Source organism: Oncorhynchus masou, chromosome 22 (genome assembly GCF_036934945.1).
Source record: "Oncorhynchus masou masou isolate Uvic2021 chromosome 22, UVic_Omas_1.1, whole genome shotgun sequence".
NCBI lineage: Eukaryota > Metazoa > Chordata > Actinopteri > Salmoniformes > Salmonidae > Oncorhynchus > Oncorhynchus masou.
The window spans coordinates 56,413,679-56,435,333 of NC_088233.1; the positions used below are offsets into that span (position 1 = coordinate 56,413,679).

At 42.7% G+C, this 21,655-nt stretch overlaps 1 protein-coding gene across 2 annotated transcripts in view; it reads right to left on the minus strand.

The window, feature by feature from the left end:
- LOC135509722 (L-fucose kinase) overlaps positions 1-21,655 on the minus strand; it is a 42,992-nt gene that overhangs the window by 8,586 nt on the left and 12,751 nt on the right. For both annotated transcript variants that reach the window (XM_064930614.1, XM_064930616.1), the window contains 13 exons: positions 14,851-14,923; positions 14,648-14,745; positions 9,911-9,991; positions 9,460-9,579; positions 9,044-9,215; positions 8,839-8,945; positions 4,654-4,755; positions 4,376-4,549; positions 4,169-4,242; positions 3,718-4,073; positions 3,179-3,395; positions 2,834-3,000; positions 1,725-1,952 (listed from right to left, as the gene is read on the minus strand). In XM_064930614.1, the coding sequence (XP_064786686.1) occupies positions 1,725-1,952; positions 2,834-3,000; positions 3,179-3,395; positions 3,718-4,073; positions 4,169-4,242; positions 4,376-4,549; positions 4,654-4,755; positions 8,839-8,945; positions 9,044-9,215; positions 9,460-9,579; positions 9,911-9,991; positions 14,648-14,745; positions 14,851-14,923 (1,969 nt within the window). The remainder of the gene's footprint in view (positions 1-1,724; positions 1,953-2,833; positions 3,001-3,178; positions 3,396-3,717; positions 4,074-4,168; positions 4,243-4,375; positions 4,550-4,653; positions 4,756-8,838; positions 8,946-9,043; positions 9,216-9,459; positions 9,580-9,910; positions 9,992-14,647; positions 14,746-14,850; positions 14,924-21,655) is intronic.

Here is a 21,655-nt window from a genome sequence, read left to right on the forward strand (position 1 = left end):
AAAGGCTAAGCTTGTGTTTGAATATATTTCATTTGCGATTTTCATGAATAGGAAAAGTTTCTAGGGGTATTTGTGTCTGCTGCGTTATGCTAATTCGTTTGAGGCCATGATTACGATCCCGAATCCAGGATTGCTAGTTTCAAGAGTTAAGATCTTTTTTTTTTTTTTAAACATGGAAATGGCACACAAGACTCCACACACACACACACACTTACTGATCAGCACGGCCCACATACACTACCGTTCAAAAGTTTGGGGTCACTTAAAAATTTCCTTGTTTTCCATGAAAACATACATGAAATGAGTTGCAAAATGAATAGGAAATATAGCAAAGACGTTGACGAGGTTATAAATAATGATTTTTAATTGAAATAGTAAATTGTGTCCTTCAAACTTTGCTTTCGTCAAAGAATCCTCCATTTGCAGCAATTACAGCCTTGCAGACCTTTGGCATTCTGGTTATCAATTTGTTGAGGTAATCTGAAGAGATTTCAACCCATGCTTCCTGAAGAACCTCCCACAAGTTGGAGGTCACGGTCAAGCTGCTCCCACAACTGCTCAATAGGGTTGAGATCCGGTGACTGGCCTGGCCACTCCATTATAGACAGAATACCATGACTGCTTCTTCCCTAAATAGTTCTTGCATAGTTTGGAGCTGTGCATTGGGTCATTGTCCTGTTGTAGGAGGAAATTGGCTTCAACAAAAATTAAGTGCCGTCCACAGGGTATGGCATGGCATTGCAAAACAGAGTGATAGCCTTCCTTCTTCAAGATCCCTTTTACCCTGAACAAATCTCCCACTCTACCATCACCAAAGCACCCCCAGACCATCACATTGCCTCCACCATGCTTGACAGATGGCGCCAAGCACTCCTCAAGCATCTTTTCTGCATCTCACGAATGTTCTTCTTTGTGATCCGAACACCTCAAACTTAGATTCGTCGGTCCATAACACTTTTTTTTCCAATCTTCCTCTGTACAGTGTGTGTTCTTTTGCCCATCTTAATCTTTTCTTTTTATTGTCTAAGTTATGGCTTTTTCTTTGCAACTCTGCCTAGAAGTCCAGCATCCCGGTGTCGCCTCTTCACTGTTGACGTTGAGACTGGTGTTTTGCAGGTACTATTTAATGAAGCTGCCAGTTGAGGACTTCTGAGGGGTCTGTTTCTCAAACTAGACACTAATGTACTTGTCTTCTTGCTCAGTTGTGCACCAGGGCCTCTCACTCCTCTTTCTGTTCTGGTTAGAGCCAGTTCTGTTCTGTGAAATGAGTAGTACACAGTATTGGAGGAGATTTTCAGTTTCTTGGCTGTTTCTTGCATGGAATGGCCTTCATTTCATAAACTGACGGGTTTCAGAAGAAAGTTACTTGTTTCTGGCCATTTTGAGCCTGGAATCGAACCCACAAATGCTGATGCTCCAGATACTCAACTAGTCTAAAGGCCAGTTTTATTGCTTCATTAAATCAGGACAACAGTTTTCAGCTGTGCTAACATAATTGCAAAAGATTAGCTAACAACGTGACATTGGAACACAGGAGTGATGGTTGCTGATAATGGGCCTCTGTACGCATATGTAGATATTCCATAGAAGGCAGAAAATCTGCCGTTTCCAGCTACAATAGTCATTTACAACATTAACGATGTCTACTGTATTTCTGATCAATTTGATGTTTTTTTTTTAAATGGACAAAAAAATGTACATAAAAATGCCCATTTAAGTCTTACCAGGTGCATATGGCACACAGTGGTCTTTCAGATCCTCCAGCCTCTCGCAAACTGTCTCCATGGCGATAGCATCATCCTGCACTCCGCTGGAACTGACCAATAGCAGACGGGGCTCTTTGATGCGACGAGCTCGGGCACCAATGGGCCGTCTCCCGTCGACCTTCACTGCCACGTTGACCACTGCGCCGCCATGTTCAAAGGCAATGGGCGGAGTGTCGCTCCAGCCACCTGTGGGATAGAGCCTATTGTGAGAAGTACTCCGACGGGCTTTGTGGCAAGAAAACACAAACTGATATAGGACCAGGCTAATGACTTTCCATTCAATTTTTTGTTAAACTAAGCATCCCATAACATTGTTGGGTTCCAGTATGAAATACTTGCTATACACGGCGTTAATGGGCACATGTATGAGGAATGTATATGGTGGGGTCAATGGAAGTTGGATAAGAGCCAGGGGTTTGGCATATTACTAAGTAAGGGAAAGGCAATCACATGGTTGTGGTCACTAATAAGGGTGAATAGCTGTGGATTAGTGAGGAATGGGGTCTGAGGTCAGGTCACATGAAGGGAGAAGGAACAGTTTATTACCCACATCACTTAACTTCCTGCCTAACAACAAAGATGTAGTGTTTATAGAAAAGGAGGAGACTCCACCTAAAAGGGGGTTTAAACACTTGTGCTGGTGGAAACACGTCTTTGCAGCTGTTTGACACAGTGGGTGAATAAACTTGGTTTGAGCTTTGACTAGATGTCCGTTAGGTTCTAAATAAACAGAGTAGAAACTAACGGCATGTTTTTAGGGGTATTGTCCCGGTTTAAAAGAGTAGGGATAACTCCGCAAAAGAGCTTTGCCATTAGAGTTTGGCTAAGGGAAAGGTCTAGGGCAGAGTTCGCAAACTCGGTCCTCGGGACCCCAAGGGCTACATATTTGGGTTTTTGCCCTAGCGCTACACAGCTTATTTAAATAATCAACTAATCATCAAGCTTTGATCATTTGAATCAGCTGTGTAACATTAGGGGAAAAAACAAAAAGCGTACCCCTTCAGGCCCCGAAGACAGAGTTTTAAAAACGCTGTTCTAGAGGTGAAAGAACAGGGCTGTTGACTCACCTGAGAGGTCCAGTCTGGCAGGACATTCCACATCTTGCCATTCCCCAAGGGGCGGGACCTCACCTTGACCAATGTAGATAAATCTCTGTGATAACATCACAGCCTGTCGTAACAGCACCTGCCCGGCCGCCTCATAGTGCCGTGCAGCACGCACCAGCAAGTCTGGCCTGCAGGGGGCAGTCGTATACTGTCACTTCTGACTTAATTTAAATGTATTGCAATAATTAAGGGTTTCCTTCCCTTCTTGACCATAGTCTTAAGGAATTGATATTGCAGAGAGTAAACATTATGGTGCATATGCAGATGTCAGCAGTTAATAGTTAATAGTATCAGTATGGGTCTGACCTGCTGAGCCACTTGGCTCTCTCGGTGGCCAGGGCCTGGACGCCACTCAGCAGGTCTCCCTGCTCCAGGATGGAGAAGGCATGGCTCCAGGCAGGGTTAGCAGCCGGCCCGCTCCTCAGCCCCCCTCGGCCCTCCCCGGCCAGGCAGGCCAACACGTCAGCTATACAGGCCAGGCAGCGGGCCGCCACTCCCAGATTCTCCCCGCTGCCCGCTGCAACTGGAGCACACAAGATTACTATTGTCATTGAGAACGTGTCTGCACGTAGATAACAGTATGTCTACTTGGTCTCCACCAGCCTTTTTTCCATTCTTATGGCCGTCTGACAGCAAGAGTGCAAAATGAGCCTGTATAATGCATTCAGGCACCTGCACCACCAGGAATTCACACAAACACACATTTAGAGAACATAAACTTCAAGTGTTGAAAAGGTGAAAGAAATAAGATGGTACCTGAGACACTAACTCCTCCACACTGCAACTCCTTGCAGTGTAAATGCCCATGTGTTCTCACGGTCAAATAAAGGAACATCAATACTCACTGGAGTCTAGTGTGCAGAGGAGCTCCTCATGCTGGCCTCCAAGCACGGCAGCCCTGAAGCTGGGCAACAACCCACGATCGCTCTGGCTCTTCAAGTTGTCCATCACTCTCCTCCTCCCCACCTGGAAGAATAGCGCCTCCCTCCAGCGCAGCTCCCCCTCCTGGTCAGTAAGGGAAAGGACCTCTCGGAGAGAGAGCCTCCACACGGCCCTCCACTGCTCCAGTGCCCCCGGCCCACCCAACAGCCAGCACACCCCCACCTCCAGCCCCACCGCACCACCCCGCGGCTGGAAGACTGGGAACAGGCGGGCCTCCATGAGTGACTGGGACCTCCCGGAGCCCCACAGATCCTCAGGCCTAGGGAGAGAAAGAGCAGAGGGACCTAGCAAATATAACATTCATCATTCCAAGGGTCCAAATCATGAGCAGAGTAGGTTAGCAATCAAGCTTACTGTATTCCAGTGCGGCTGTAGAGGTCACTCCATCTGTGATTCAGAAAGGTGGCACCATCGTCATTGCAGGAAACCTATGGGAAGGCAAAGTCTGTAAGAGACCAACAGACATTCTAAACAGCCTCTGTCCACAGTCCTACCATTCAGATGGTGAAATATCTAAAGAAGGTGGAAGGGAGGAGGAGAGAGAAGACCTCGCCCTGCTACCTTAAGATCATCGTAAGCCCCCAGCACTGTATAAACAGTAATCTTCATCTCTCCCAGTTGTATGTGGTGCCCTTGGATGATGTGGTCATTGGTTAAGGCCAGCTGCTGGATGTGCGAAGATGAGGTCACTTCCAGGCCTGAGAGTAAACAACCCGAATGCACATCCATTGGTCCCTGGGAAAAGAGGTCAAAGGTCATTCAACATCCAAGCATACAGGGACACAGTGAAATAAATGTTTTTAGTACACATTTTATTCTACGTTTGAGTTCCTCCAGACCTGAAGGTGGCAGTGCTGGATAACTGCTCCTGACGCAACACTGACGTCCCCCTCCAGAACACTGTTGATCACCCTGCCTCCATCACTCACACACTGAGTATTCTGAGGACAACACAGACAGAAATACATGGACAGATATTAAACACACACAATACTTGGTCCAGGGTTGTGACTAAGGTTGGGATCAATTCAATTTATTGTTCCTGACACGTTTATGGCAGCTTTATGTAGACCTTACGAGTGAAGGGTTACCTAGTACGTAGTGGAAGATCCTAAGAGGAGGAAGAGGAAGACCATGCTCCTCAGAAAATGTAATAAAAATAAAATAGTGAAACAATAAAACAGTGATCCTTTTTAAATAAACCTATTCTAAATATAGTCACAAGTCATCAAATAATTGATTTAAAAAAAAAACACTATTCTGCAATGAAGGTCTACAGTAGCTTTTTTTTTTAATTTAAATTGAATTTTATTTCACCTTTATTTAACCAGGTAGGCAAGTTGAGAACAAGTTCTCATTTACAATTGCGACCTGGCCAGGATAAAACAAAGCAGTTCGACACATACAACGACACAGAGTTACACATGGAGTAAAACAAACATACAGTCAATAATACAGTATAAACAAGTCTATATACGATGTGAGCAAATGAGGGGAGATAAGGGAGGAAAAGCCAAAAAAAAGGCCATGGTGGCAAAGTAAATACAATATAGCAAGTAAAACACTGGAATGGTAGATTTGCAATGGAAGAATGTGCAAAGTAGAAATAAAAATAATGGGGTGCAAAGGAGCAAAATAAATTAATTAAATACAGTAGGGAAAGAGGTAGTTGTTTGGTAGTTGCTTTAGCAGCACTTGGTGGAGCCGGACGAAAGCTAGCTTCTGTCCTCCCCTGGGTACATTGACTTCAATACAAAACCTAGGAGGCTGTTGTTTTTCACCCCCTTCCATAGACTTACAACCTATCAGAGCTCCTGCAGCATGAATTGACATGTTGTCCACCCAATCAAAGGATTGCAGAATGAATCTAGTACTGAAAGCATTCTAGTACTGAAAGCATAAGCTTCAGATATCTAGCACTGCAGCACATAAAATGTGGTGAGTAGTTGACTCAGAGAAAGACAATAGTTGAACAGATGAACAAATTAATTTCTTCCAGAATAAAGGAGAAGCAAGAGAGAAAGAGCTAGCTTGAATGCAACTAGCTAGTTTAGCCTACTCAAACACTGGAACTCTTCCAAGTCAAGGTAAGCTTTAGGTTTTATTAATTTATTGCCAAAGGGGCCCGCCGATGTAACTGCTAAGCTGCTTTGACTGTAGTGGGTTTACAAATGCATTAGTATAGTAGCTACATTCTATGACCAAAAGTATGTGGACATCTGCTCGTTGAACATCTCATTCCAAAATCATGGACATTAATATGGAGTTGGTCCCCTTTTTGCTGCTATAACAGTATCCACTCTTCTGGGAAGGCTTTTCACTAGAAAACATTTGTGTGGGGACTTGCTTCAGCCACAAGCGCAATCGTGAGGTCGGGCACTGATGTCGGGTGATTAGGCCTGGCTTGCAGTCGGCATTCCAATTTCTCCCCAAGGTGTTCGATGGGGTTGAGGTCAGGGCTTTGTGCAGGCCTGTCAGGTTCTTCCACATCGATCTTAGGCTTGTGTGCAGCGGCCCGGCCACGGAAGCCCATTTCATGAAGCTTCCGACAAATAGTTATTGTGCTTCCAGAGGCAGTTTGCTTACAGAGGCAGTTTGGAACACGGTAGTGAGTGTTGCAACCGAGGACAGACAATTTTTACACGCTTTACACGTCCAGTCCTGTGAGCTTGTTACCTACCACTTTGCGGTTGAGCCGTTGTTGCTCCTAGACGTTTCCACTTCACAATAACAGCACTTACAGTTGACCGGGGAAGCTGTAGCAGGGCAGAAATCTGATGAACTGACTTGTTGAAAAGGTGGCATATTATGACAGTGCCACATTGAAAGTTACTGAGCTCTTCAGTAAATCCATTCTACTGTCAATGTTTGTCTATGGAGATTGTATGGCTGTGTGCTCGATTTTATACACCCGTCAGCAACGGTGTGGCTGAAATAGTCAAATCCACTAATTTGAAGGGGTGTCCATATACTTTTGTATATATAGTGTATATAGTGTATGTTGAATATGATAACATTGCAAAAATCAGAAACTTTCTGTCCAACAATGATGTAGAAAAATTAATCCATGCTTTTGTTACTTCTAGGTTAGACTACTGCAATGCTCTACTTTCCGGCTACCCGGATAAAGCACTAAATAAACTTCCGTTAGTGCGAAGTAAGGCTGCTAGAATCCAGACGAGAACCAAAAAATTTGATCATATTACTCCAGTGCTAGCCTCCCTACACTGGCTTCCTGTCAAAACAAGGGCTGATTTCAAGGTTTTACTGCTAACCTACAAAGCATTACATGGGATTGCTCCTACCTATCTCTCTGATTTGGTCCTGCCGTACATACCTACACGTACGCTACGGTCACAAGACGCAGGCCTCCTAATTGTCCCTAGAATTTCTAAGCAAACAGCTGGAGGCAGGGCTTTCTCCTATAAAGCTAAATTTTTATGTAATGGTCTGCCTACCCATGTGAGAGATGCAAACTCGGTCTCAACCTTTAAGTCTTTACTGAAGACTCATCTCTTCAGTGGGTCATATGATTGAGTGTAGTCTGGCCCAGGAGGGTGAAGGTGAACGGAAAGGCTCTGGAGCAACGAGCCGCCTTTGCTGTCTCTGCCTGGCCGGTTCCACTGTGATTCTCTGTCTCTAACCCTGTTATAGGGGCTGGGTCACTGGCTTACTGGTGCTCTTTCATGCCGTCCCTAGGAGGGGTGCGTCACTTGAGTGGATTGAGTCATTGATGTGATCTTCCTGTCTGGGTTGGCGCCCCCCCTTGGGTTGTACCGTGGCGGAGATCTTTGTGGGCTATACTCGGCCTTGTCTCAGGATGGTAAGTTGGTGGTTGAAGATATCCCTCTAGTGGTGTGGCTGCTGTGCTTTGGCAAAGTGGGTGGGGTTATATCCTTCCTCTTTGGCCCTGTCCCGGGGTATTATCGGATGGGGCCACTGTGTCTCCTGACCCCTCCAGTATTTATGCTGCAGTAGTTTGTGTCGGGGGGCTAGGGTCAGTTTGTTATATCTGGAGTACTTCTCCTGTCTTATCCGGTCTCTCTCTCTCTCTCTCTCTCTACCTCTACCTGAGCCCTAGGACCATGCCTCAGGACGACTTGCCATGATGACTCCTTGCTGTTCCCGGTCCACCTGGCTGTGCTGCTGCTCCAGTTTCAACTGTTCTGCCTGCGGCTATGGAATCCTGACCTGTTCACCGGACATGCTACCTGTCCCAGACCTATTATTAGACCATGCGAACATCTTGGCCATGTTCTGTTATAATCTCCAAACGGCACAGCCAGAGGAAGACTACCCCCCCACCCCCACCCCCTCATAGTCTGGTTCCTCTAGGTTTCTTCCTAGGTTCTGGCCTTTCTAGGGAGTTTTTCCTAGCCACCGTGCGTCTACACCAGCATTGCTTGCGGTTTGGGGTTTTAGGCTGGGTTTCTGTACAGCACTTTTGAGATATCAGCTGATGTACGAAGAGGTATATAAATAAATTTGATTTGATTTATTGGCTTTTTTCGCCTGGTCACAGAAAGCTGAAGCCCACAAGCGAATGGAAAAGGTGTGAGAATGAATTATATATATACACACAAGGAGGAAAGTGAACTATGTTTGTGTGTGATCAGGGGCGTCTTTGTTCCGCCGATTCTGTTGAAAAACTTTTCTTAAAAACGTCAGCAAACGGAACACAACTGAATTTATCCAATAGAAACTCTCCTTTGCAACGGATGGACTAACGATTACATCCTAGATCGGTGTCACTGTCTGTCACCTTGATAACTTAAAATTGTCTCGACCTGTGCACCTACGTTGTAAACTTTCATTCATAGGCTAGGTTGTAGCAACCTCATGATGGGCACAGGGAAAATGAGTATCATGTAGTAGCCTAAACCTATCGATGTTATATTGAGCTGGGTGAATGGAATATGAATGACAGTCATCCAATATGCTCTAATAGACATAAGGCCATGCTCATTAACAAGGAAAATACTCCATCTTAAAAACGGCACCTACCGCCACTGCCAGTACGGTACCTGTATGTGTGACAAAGTGTCTCTCTCTGTCCCCTTCTTTGTCAGGCGGGCAATGTGCTCTCTACCGGACAGAGTCAGGTAGTCGTAGCAACCACCAGGAACGTAAACTGCAAGGAGAAAACCAAACACACTTATGAACTACTTGTAATAGGATGGCACATTTGGCATGTACAGAGAATGATGTACCACATAGAAAGAGACATACCCATATGGAGAGTAGTGCCTCTCAGTATCCTCCATAGCAAGGCCCGTGCGCTCCTCACTACAGCTCCCTGTTGACTGATGGGGGAACTGCAGCCCGTCCTCTCACCATTCACAAACTCTGACTCACTCAGGTCTGAGCAAAGACACATCAACAAATCCAGGAAGAGGGATATCTGCAGATAATAAATAACCATGGAAAGAAAGACAATGAAGGGATGTAACAGAGGATAAGGCTGTATCAGAATAAAACCAGCTTTGTGTAAACCTAGAAAAAAACAGAACAGTGTTTGAGGGGGAAGGGTGCAAAGATATGGAAGAGTGAAATTGATACAGAAGATTAAATGGAGCGTGACAGGCACAAAGAGAGGTAAAGAAAATGAGAATTAGAAATGAGAAGTAAAGATGAAGACTGCATACCTGAATGGGTGGTGCCCCAGAGTCCATGCCCATGTACGTGCAGCCGTCAAGGGGAGGGGTAACATGGGCCTTCAGTAATCGCTCGAGTACCCTCCTGCAGAAGAACACAGGCCCTGACACCTGAATGGAGTTACATCATTACATGTGTTGCAGGCTCATAAAATAAAACAAGGTTATTTTATCACATACAGTACACGCAAGAGGTACAGTGAAATGGGTTGTTTCACAGGGTCAGCCAGCGCCCCTGGAGCAAATTAGGGTTAATTGCCTTGCTCAAGGGCACATCATTTTCACCTTGTCATCTCGGGTATTCGAACCAGTAACCTTCGAGTTACTGGCCCAACGCTCTAACCGCTAGCCTACCTGCCGTCTAGGTATTCCCATGATTCTTTTTATTGAAGGAAAATATACGTTTCTGGATATTTTCCTATATTCACTATCTTTGACTTACCAGTGGCACCATCCCATCAGGCTGTGCGGCTCGGCGAATCCGCTCCGCTGACCCCTTGTAGATGATGTCACGTACTCTACCCTATGAGCAGAGAGAAACCACCATTTGGCACTACTTATGAATGATCATCTTCATGCAGACAATGTGTACAGTGCCTTCAGAAAGCATTCATTGGCTTATTCCACTTTGTTGTGTTACAGCCTGAATTCAAAATACAAAAACATTCTCACCCATCTACACACAAGACCCAATAACGACAAAGTAAAAACATGTTTTTAGTTTCCAAATGTATTGAAAATTAAATACAGAAATGTCATTCACATAAGTATTCACTCCTGAGTCAATACTTTTGTAGAAGCACTTCCGGCGGTGATTACAGCTAAGAGTATTTTTGGCTTTCTACACCTGGACTGTGCAACATTTGCCCATAATTCTTTTCAAGATTCTTCAAGCTCTGTCAAATGAGTTGTTGATCATTGCTAGACAACCATTTTAAGGTCTTGCCGTAGATTTTCAAGTAGATTAATTTAAAACTGTACATTCAGCTACTCAAGAACATTCACTGTCTTGGTATTGGTAAGTAACTCCAGTGTAGATTTGGCCTTGTGTTTAAGGTTATTGTCCGACTGAAAGGTGAAATTATCTCCCAGTGTCTGGTGGAAAGCAGACTGAACCAGGTTTTCATCTAGGATTTTCCCTGTGCTTAGCTCCATTACATTTATTTTAATTTTATTTTTTTATCCTTAAAAACTTCCGTCCTCAACCTCTCTGAACCACCCATACCGGATCCGGGATAATTGTCATCAGCAACGCTGAATAGCATAGCACCACAGTCAAATAATATTACTAGAAAATATTCATATTCATGAAATCACAAGTGCAATATTGCAAAACACAGCTTAGCCTTTTGTTAATCCACCTATCGTCTCAGATTTTGAAATTAGAAATAGAAAGAGCGGTCACGACAACGCAGACAAAAATTCCAAATTATATCCATAATGTCCACAGAAACATGTCGTTTTTTTATAATCAATCCTCAAGATGTTTTTCAAATATCTATTCAATGATGTATCAACCGGGACAGTTGGCTTTTCACTAGGACCGGGAGTAACAATGGCCACCTTTCTCTTTTGCGCACACTCATTCTGAGAGCCCCCACCTATCCACTTACGCAATGTGGTCGTTTACGCTCATTCTTCAAAATAAAAGCCTAAAACTATATGTTTGAAGACTGTTGACACCTTGAGGAAGCGATAGGGAAAGGAATCTGGTTGATATCCCTTTAAATGGAGCAATGGGAGGCTATGGAACATGGAGTTTTCAAAATAGAAGCCACTTCCTGGTTTGATTTTTCTCAGGGTTTCGCCTGCAATATCAGTTCTGTTATACTCACAGACAATATTTTGACAGTTTTGGAAACTTTAGAGTGTTTTCTATCCTAATCTGTCAATTATATGCATATTCTAGCATGTGGTCCTGAGAAATAGGCCGTTTACTTTTGGAACATTATTTTTCCAAACATAAAAATAGTGACCCCTAGCTTCAAGCGGTTATGATTACAAGCATACCCATAACATGATGCAGCCACCACTATGCTTAAATAAGGAGTGGTACTCAGTAATGTGTGTATTGGATTTGCCACAAACATAACACTTCGTATTCAGTACAAAAAGTGAATTCTCTTCGCCACATTTGTTTGCAGTATTGCTGTAGTGCCTTGTGGTACAGGCTTACTTCTTTTCACTGCCAGTTAGGTTTGTATTGTGGAGTAACTACAATGTTGTTGATCCATCCTCAGTTTTCTCCTATCACAGCCATGAAACTGTTTTAGTCAACATTGGCCTCATACTAATCTACCAATAGGTGCCCTTCTTTGCGAGGCACTGGCACTGGAAATCCTCCCTGGTCTTTGTGGTTGAATGTGTGTATGAAATTCACTGCTCGACTGAAGGACCTTACTAGGGATTAACACAGGTAACCGGGATCACTTTTCACATTTCCCGAAAAAAATAAAAACTACAAAACAGAAAAATTACAAAAATATTCCCTCAATGTCGCAATAATGCAATACCACAAAATACACAACATGTACAGCAGCAGATTGGATAATATGCCATTACATATTTTTTGCCAAACAGGTTGTTGGATAGAAGCCTTTAGCCTAGCGTATTTACTTCATACAAACTCGCCATTAATTCAAAGCACACGCATAATTGACACTGCACACGAGACCAGAATGCAGTTTAGAATGTTAAGTTCTAATTCTCAGAGTAAAACGCTTAACCAAGTTTATTCTTCCCAGAGGGTCAATAATATAGCTGCATTCAGACAAAAACATTTTTCACACAAGCACTGATATTTAACTGTGCCTCATAGGCTGAGTCCCTTCCTACTCATCTGTACAAACGTCATTGTTTACTGCTTGGCAGGACACTGGTGATACAGGCAGAAAAACGTATATTTCTCCCATAAGGTGACCTGACCTCAACCCCCCTCCATCACCAATCCATGGCTCTCTCCCCTTATCAATGCCTGCCACATGTGATCTTTCCCTGCACTCAGCACATTCTAAGCTTAAATTGCACACACTATATACCTTCCTCCTATAACCTTTAACTTCTGGTCTAGACCCTCCACTATATACCTTCCTCCTACAGATACCCATTACCTTCTGGTGTAGACCGTACACTATATACCTTCCTCCTATAACCATTAACTTCTGGTGTAGACCCTACACTATATACCTTCCTCCTATAACCATTAACTTCTGGTGTAGACCCTCTAAACCTCAGCACTGCCTCAGTGACATAAGTATATTTCATATTCTCAGAACCCAACAAGAGTTTATCAGAGTGGAAAATTCAAACCAGGTCCGAGCCAAGCCCGGTGAGTTGAAGCCCGAGCCCAGGCCTGGGCCGACATCACAGAAATTAAATGAGCCCAAACCCCCCGCAAAAAAAGCCAGATTTCTAGAAAATAGTTAGCTATATTGACTTAAACTGGTGTTGAGAACAATGCGGTATAGGCGGGCAGCAGCACAGTTTGGAGATGAGAAAACAGCCATTGGGCCTTGAAAAAGCACAGAGAGGAAAACTCCCCTTAGTTATGATCAACTGAATGATGAAAATATTGGAATGATGTAGGCTAATCTAATTAAAATAATGTATTAAATTCTAACTGAAACTCCCAAAGTCATATACAAACTGTTGTACTAATTTAAAGCAATTGTTGTGTGTTGTCACCGAGATGATCATTTCAGCACCTCTTTGATTGGGACAGCACCATTGGGCTGAATTGAGACAAGTTTGGGGTGCCCGTGTAGATAAATCCATCAATGTCAGATCTTTGTCTTCACTGAACCTCAGTTTGGATATTTGGTAACAATTAGGCTGGGAAAATGTTAGCTAAGTTGAGGTGAGTGCTAATTATCACCTTTATTCTAGTTTGGTCATGCATTATATTACCTGTTCAGGACATTTTGCAAGCATATAATACAAGTGGATTTTGCGCTTCACTCGTGTAGTAGCCAGTCCTACTCCGGACCAAAAGCCTGTCTGATAATCAAAACAAATCCTTACATTATCCTGTAATTCATAGACTGCATTATCAAAGCATGTTTCGCCTACGCATGTCAAAATACCACTCGAACATTTCCCCTGCTTCTCTGTGCTGTCTCCTATTGCGACCCATATGAGTGTGTCGTTTGAGAATGTGTGATCAACAAACGGTATGAGAGTAGATATGGATATTTTTAACAGAATTGGTCCCCGTATAAGAGACCTTAATATTTAAAACAACTTCCTCTCTTCATCTCCCACGTTATTCATGAGCTGATCTGCTATCTGTATAATCGTCAACTCGATTTTAACAAATAGGAGATATTCTGTCATTCATGGGAGGTTATCTAGCAAACTTATCAACTTTGGTGATTTGACTTTTATTTAACTGGCATTGCAAAGTTTGTATGATTCGACAACGCTATGGCCTACTCGGGGTGCGCTCTGTGCGTCCTGAGCAAGCTCTGTGTCGAGATAGCCTAGGCCTACTGCTGAAATAATTAAGGAACATGATAATGCTCTGAATTTATTAAAGGCCTGTTCATAATTAATGTCAGTGACGATCAAAGCTACTCTATCATTACGAAATATCAGTTTCACTTGCTGTGAAATCTTTACATAGGAGGTGCAGCTAAGAAGGCAAAGTGGCGCAGCAGCAATCTTATTTTAGGAGAACCCTGACCATATCTTGGTTTCAAAACACTTTAAATTGGCACTTACAGTTTCTGTGGTATTTCCCGGGACAAATTATTCCCGGTATTGAAACTTGGTAGATTTCCAGAAAAATATTCATCCCATACAGATACATTGTACGTGTGGAGTAAAGAGATGAAGTAGTCATTCAAAAATCATGTATATTATTGCACTTATGCAACGTATTATGTGACTTGTTAAAGCAAATGTTTACTCCTGAAATTATTTAGGCTTGCCACAACAAAAGGGGTTGAATACTTGACTCAAAACATTTTTTTTTTTTTTACAAATTCCAATCCCCTTTGGCATTATGGGGTATTGTATGTAGGCCAGTGACAAAAGAAATCTTAATTTTATCCATTTTAAATTCAGGCTGTAACACAACAATATGTGGAAAAGGTCAATGGGTGTGAATAGTTTCTGAAGGCACCGCATCTAGAGTTTGTCATTCCATTCAGTAAGAGTCATATCCTTAAAAGTTATGTACCTGCTCATCAGCAAAGTAGACTCCATGATTGGCGGCGTAAGAGACATCACCAGGTAGTGCCAACACACGGACCCCAGAAAAACCCTCCCATGACATTTCTGAAAGACAGAAGAGAAATAATATTAAGGGACAGCGGGGGAGACAGGTTTTTAAAAATAAATGATTAAAATATAATCTGAATGGAATTGTAGAGAAGATCTAACTGAAGGTAGTTGGCATGGTCAGGATCATGTCAGTGCTGCACACCCAAACACCCGGGGGAGAACCAGGGCACACCTACAGATGGATCAAACAAGGCAGAGACAAAAAACTGTGTGAGGCAGACAACACAACAAGTGAGTTCGGCCATTGACCCAAAAAAATGGAGGTAGTTCATTTGTTCTTGACCTGGGCCCTGATTCACAAAACACTTCTTACGCAAAAACATCAGAAGCTTATTAAGAAAAAAAAAAGTTCTCTCTTAAGATAACAATTTTCTTATGAACTTCTCAAATATCTTCTTGTTGCTAGGCAACCGTTTTAGCTAGCTATCTAGCTAGCAAATGGCAATCATGTTAGCATATTTCTTATTGAGATTACTGTTCTTAAACATGTTGTTGGGTTTAAAATAATCAATACTGAAACTTTCAGGTGAAGTTTGTCAGTGAATTAAACATGTTCAATAGCTTTCATGAGTTTCCAAGAACTTTATTTTCAATCATTTTCTTCCTTTTTGCTTAATAAGAGAAACATAAGAAATAGCACGATGTAACGCTCATCTGATGGAGTGGACCAAAGCGCAGAGTGGTACATGTTCATGATATTTATTTAAATCTGAACACTAGAACAAAAATAACAAAGCAAGAAATGAACAGTTCTGTAAGGTAACTAAAACAACTACCCACAAACCCAGGTGGGGAAAAAGGCTACCGAAGTATGATTCTCAACCAGAAACAACGATAGACAGCTGCCTCTGATTGAGAACCACACCCGGCCAAACACAAAGAAATAGAAAACATAGAAATAAAGAAACTAGAATGCCCACCCTAGTCACACCCTGGCCTAACCAAAATAGAGAATAAAAACCTCTCTATGGCCAGGGCATGACACACGAGAACATTTCCAACAACCTTTTTAGGAATAGCAACTTTGCTTAACGTTCTTCTTAAGTCTATAGTTAAGGAAAAAAATGTCAGTTAAAAAGACATTTCTTAAGGTTTCATGAATCTGGGCCCTGGTTACGTTAAATGTATTAAAAAAGATACTGACCCCAAACATAGAGCCTTGTGGCGCACCATATTTAAAGCAATTGATTAATCAGTTTATTATGTACATTATTTTAAAATCACTAACCAAATTTGGGCTAAGAGAGAATGGTATAGTCAATGTTGTAACCAGTTTATCATGCCCAAAATCGCAGCTAATACAAAGTCCATGGACATGACACACAAAACAATCAACAAATTAACTATAGCCCTACTAAAAACACAAACAATTCACTATGGGCTAATGAATTGTTTTAAGAAAAAACAGAAAGCATTTGGTTTCAAGAGTCAGAACAACCTGCTATTACTGTAATTACATTGGTAGCAATTATTTATTTCAGGAAGCACCGCCCCAACGCATTATATTTCACAGCGAAGGTTGCAACAGAAGTTAACTCCTTTGTCGGCGACTCTTTCATCCGCGTGATTTGCTGGGGAACGATCGGTTTAAAACGAGATTACCCTGTCTGAAGGCTCTCATATTGGGTCCCTAATGCCCTAAAACACATGGTTCATATGGGAAGAATATTGTATATACACTTGTTGATATGGGCAGACTATTGTATAAAATAAATATGTGCTGCATTCACGGTCTTCCTTTTCAGATGGAATAAATACAACAGGGTTGGGCAAATAACTTAAAATGTCATCCATAAGCCTACTAATTAATTAAAAACATGCACATAAAGAAAAGCAATTTCAGGCCTCCCGATTGGAGCAGCGGTCTAAGGCACTGCATCGCAGTGCTTAAGGAGTCACTACGGACCCGGGATCGACTGGGAGAACCATGAGGCGTCTCACAATTGACCTAGCATCATCCAGGTTAGGGGAGGGTTTGGCCGGCATGTCCTTGTCCCATCGCGCTCTAGCAACTGTGTGGTGGGCCGGCTGTGAGCAGTGCGGCTTGGTCGTGTTTCGGAAGACTCATGGCTCTCGACCTTCACCTCTCCCGAGTCAGTCCGGGAGTTGCAGCGAAGGGACAAGCCTATAACTACCAATTGGGAAGTAAAATGGGGTAAAAAGTAGTTTTTTTTTAAAGTAAAAGTCATAAAATACATTTCAACCTTGTAATAATGAATTGTCTTTCAATTTGATAAATAGAAGATAATTATCAATATAACAAAACTAGGCCTGTGATATTTCCTTCCGACCCCATATGGGCCATCAGCGGGACAAAAGTCTTTCTGCGTCTATGAGACAGTGCCCTATTAATGGCAGCACCGCTTTATCAAATGTTCATATTGATATTTTAGACTATGCCGTGAAACCAGTTTTCATGGGCACACAAATCCAAAATGACGCATGCAACTGCTAAATCAAATGCTTCTAGACCGAAAGTCACCTAACTTATGTGGTTCTTCTATAGGCTATGCATAGGCTAATAAACCTACTTGTTGAATGCGCATTTGGTATCCAGCTGATAGTTAGGCCTATGGATATTGTCGACTATCAGCTGATCCAGGAAATATTTTTCTGAACAGTTAAGTGACAATCAGCTGTTGTGATATATAGCATGCAATGCAAAAACAGCCGGTGTGGAAAACGTCAGAAGTCAGTCCAGAATATTTTGATGTCTCGATCGTTGCGTCAGTTAAGTTGTGAATCACAACTTCACTGGCACAACGAACGAGACATCAACATTTTGAATCCAATGCCCCTACATTTATGTTGATTATCTGCTTGATTTACAGCACAGTCTAGAAGATTTAACAGAGAAAGCAAAGGTAATGAGTTTGTGTTTAATGTGGATGCTACCATGATTACGGATAGTTCTGAATTAATCGTGAATAGTGATGAGTGAGAAAGTTACACGCACAAATATCATACCCTAAAATGGTGTAACAGTGCGAGGTTAGCATGTCTTGGGGGTATTATATTTGTGCGTCTAACTCTCTCACTCACGAATCATACAGGACTATCTATAATCATGGTAGCATCCATATTAATGTAGAAGTGTTTAGAAACATACTCTATTCTTGTTTACAATAAAAGTGACTCCAAAATTACAATACATTACCCACCATTCATTTAAATTGGGCACAAAACAATCTGAAACAACCAAAATGAACAGCAAATGCATTCAACACGTTTATAGTCACAAGCTTGACGTTAAATTTGCCTGCTAGGAATAGAAGACAAAATATGAAACTTTTGACTACTTCAATACACAAATGAATGTGTAAAATGGGGGGACTATGTACAAAAAGTACTGTCATTTCTAAACGGTTCAACCGATATGGATGAAAATACCCTCAAATTAAAGCTGTCAGTCCTCACTTTAACCTCAGTCATTGTAACATTTCAAATCCAAAATGATAAGAGACAAACAAAAAATGTGTCACTGTATAATAAAATTTTAGAGCTCACAGTATTGTTCTGAATTTCTGCAAAGCTTAAGCCTCCACTAAGTTTCACACTATTTTTTAAAAAGAGATTCTCAGGTACTTTGTATACTTTTTAGCCAGTAGTTGTGAAAGTAGCTCTCACAAGCAGGTATGTGCACCATGTCATTGCTCTCTCTTTTGCTCTGCTGGATGTGCATCTTGGTAGCTGTCACTCAAATGGCGAGGGGCTAAAGCTCATTGGCTGGAACTCGAATTGCTAGGGGGCTGACCCACGTCGGCAAAAGTGGCGCTGCACAGCTTCCAGCAAACAGTCACTTTCAAACTTGGGATTTCGTGGCTAATTGAGATAAAACAGTAATTCTCCCCATAGACTATGCACTGGCCAGATACCTCACAGAGCTTGATTGGTTGCAAAAGATAGGTTGACATGGAAACCTACATTTACTGTGATTTTACCACAGTCTTTATAGTGTCCTAGGCTTGAAATTAAGTGTATTTCTGTATAAAATCAGTGGCAATGCCTCATTCAGCACCACCTGTTTTGAGCCACCTGTTTAGCTAATGCGTGAAGAAGATTACAGGCTACAAAGGCATTATGTCAAACAACCAAATTTTAGAGGGAACATCAAGCACGATGCAAAACAACATTTTGGAATGTATGTATGAAGTGTACAGAGAAGCTATAGCTAAGGTGGTATCTGAGACTCCTTTTGCGTCTGTACAGGCAGACGAGACCACTGACGTCTCCTGTAAATCACAGATGGCAATAGTGCTGCGCTACATATTAGCAGACAACAGTGTGTGAGAGGTTTTTGTAGAGGTGAATGACAAAACTGGTGTTGGCCTTTCCAACACCATGAAACAAGTCCTAGCGCCACTGAATGTCAAGGAGAAGCTGGTTGCACAAACCTATTACAGGGCAGAGGTGATGAGTGGTAATGTACATTGTATCTTAACGCTACTGAAGGATTCTGTGCTAAAAAGCTATGGCCTATGGGAAACAAGGAAAAGTTGAAAAGGGAGTTGTTCACTGTCTAGGCATCCTGAGCTGCACACCGAAAAGACAGCCCTTTCTTTATTGAAATCACTCTACGAAAACAACGTGCAGGAGGGCCTTGTCTGAGACGATCTTCTCAAATTCATCATCCCCACTCCGATGATAACTGCAGAGTCCGAGAGAAACTTTTACACCCTTAAAAGGATAAAAACCTTACGCAACTCCATGGCCCAGGAAAGGTTAAATGCATGCTGTCAAACTAGCATGACTTCATCCAGAGAATGCCAGATTTTGATGAAAGTAATTGAGAAGTTTGCCCACTAGAAGTACCGCCGTGCCAACTTCTTGTTTAAGTGAGCACAACAATGTTGAGACCATAAATAAACTCAGCAAAAAAAAGAAAACCCCCCTTTTTAGGACCCTGTCTTTCAAAGATATTTGGATTTTTCGAATTAACTTCACATATCTTCATTGCAAAGGGTTTAAACACTGTTTCCCATGCTTGTTCAATGAACCATAAACAATTAATGAACATGCACCTGTGGAACGGTCATTAAAACACTAATAGCTTACAGATGGTAGGCAATTAAGGTCACAGTTATGAAAACCTAGGACACTGAAGAGGCCTTCCTACGGACTCTGAAAAACACCAAAAGAAAGATGCCCAGGGTCTCTGCTCATCTGCGTGAACGTGCCTTAGGGATGCTGCAAGGTAGCATGAGGACTGCAGATGTGGCCAGGGCAATAAATTGCAATATCCGTACTGTGAGACACCTAAGACAGCTTTACAGAGAGACAGGACGGACAGCTGATCATCCTCGCAGTGGTAGACCACGTGTAACAACACCTGCACAGGATCAGTACATTCAAACATCACACCTCCAGGACAGGTACAGGATGGCAACAACACCTGCCCAAGTTACATCAGGAATGCACAATCCCTCCATCAGTGCAATAGGCTGAGAGAGGCTGGACTGAGGGCTTGTAGGCCTGTTGTCTGGTGAGGACCTGCCTTGCATCACCGGCAACAACGTCTCCTATGGGCACAAACCCACCATCGCTGGACCAGACAGGACTGGCAAAAAGTGCTCTTCACTGACAAGTTGCGGTTTTGTCTCACCAGGGGTGAAGGTCGGATTTTCATTTATCGTTGAAGAAATGAGCGTTACACTGAGGCCTGTACTCTGGAGCAGGATCGATTTGGAGGTGGAGGGTCCGTCATGGTCTGGGGCGGTGTGTCACAGCATCCTCGGACTGAGCTTGTCATCATTGCAGGCAATCTCAACGCTGTGTGCATTACAGGGAAGACATCCTCCCCCCTCATGTGGTACCCTTCCTGCAGGCTCATCCTGACATGACCCTCCAGCATGACAATGCCACCAGTCATACTGCTCGTTCTGTGGGTGATTTCCTGCAAGACAGGAATGTCAGTGTTCTGCCATGGCCAGCAAAGAGCCCCCCATCCCATTGAGCACGTCTGGGAACTGTTGGATCGGAGGGTGAGGGCCATTCCCCCAAAAATATCCAGGAACTCTTGGTGGAAGAGCAAGAAGGGCAAATCTGGTGCAGTCCATGAGGAGATGCACTGCAGTACTTAATGCAGCTGGTGGCCACAACAGATACTGACTGTTACTTTTGACCACCCCTTTGTTCAGGGACACATTATTCCATTTCTGTTAGTCACATGTCTGTGGAACCTGTTCAGTTTATGTCTCGGTTGTGAATCTTGTTATGTTCATACAAATATTTACGTTAAGTTTGCTGAAAATAAACGCAGTTGACGGTAAGAGGACATTTCTTTTTTGCTGAGTTATGTCTAGTATGCTTGCTGCATAAGTGATGCAATATGTCAGGGAAATGTGTATACTGTAGCTAAGAAAGTAATACTAAGTGTATGTTGTGTAGTAAGAAGTTAGTAGCCCATGTGCCTCATGCTAAGAATGTGGTCCCTTTCCCCCCCTTAGAACTTAGCTTACTGTTCTGACTTGGTGGTGCACATGTAGCCTATAGCCAGTTTTAGAGCAATGTAATAATCAAATATTGTAACAGCTTTCATTGCCCACTTACCTGTTCACATTCTAAAATAAACTATGAAAGATCTTACTTTATTAAACTAGGCAAGTCAGTTATGTGCAAATTCTTATTTACAATGATGGCCTACCAAAAGGCCTCCTGCGGGGACGGGGGTTTGGATTAAAAATTAAAAATAAATACAGGACAAAAACACACATCACGACAGGACACCCCACGACACTACATACAGAGAGACATAAGACAACATCACGCAAAGCAGCCACAACTGTCAGTAAGTGTCCATGATTGAGTCTTTGAATGAAGAGATGGAGATAAAACGGTCCAGTTTGAGTGTTCGTTGCAGCTCGTTCCAGCCGCTAGCTGCAGTGAACTGAAAAGAGGAGCGACC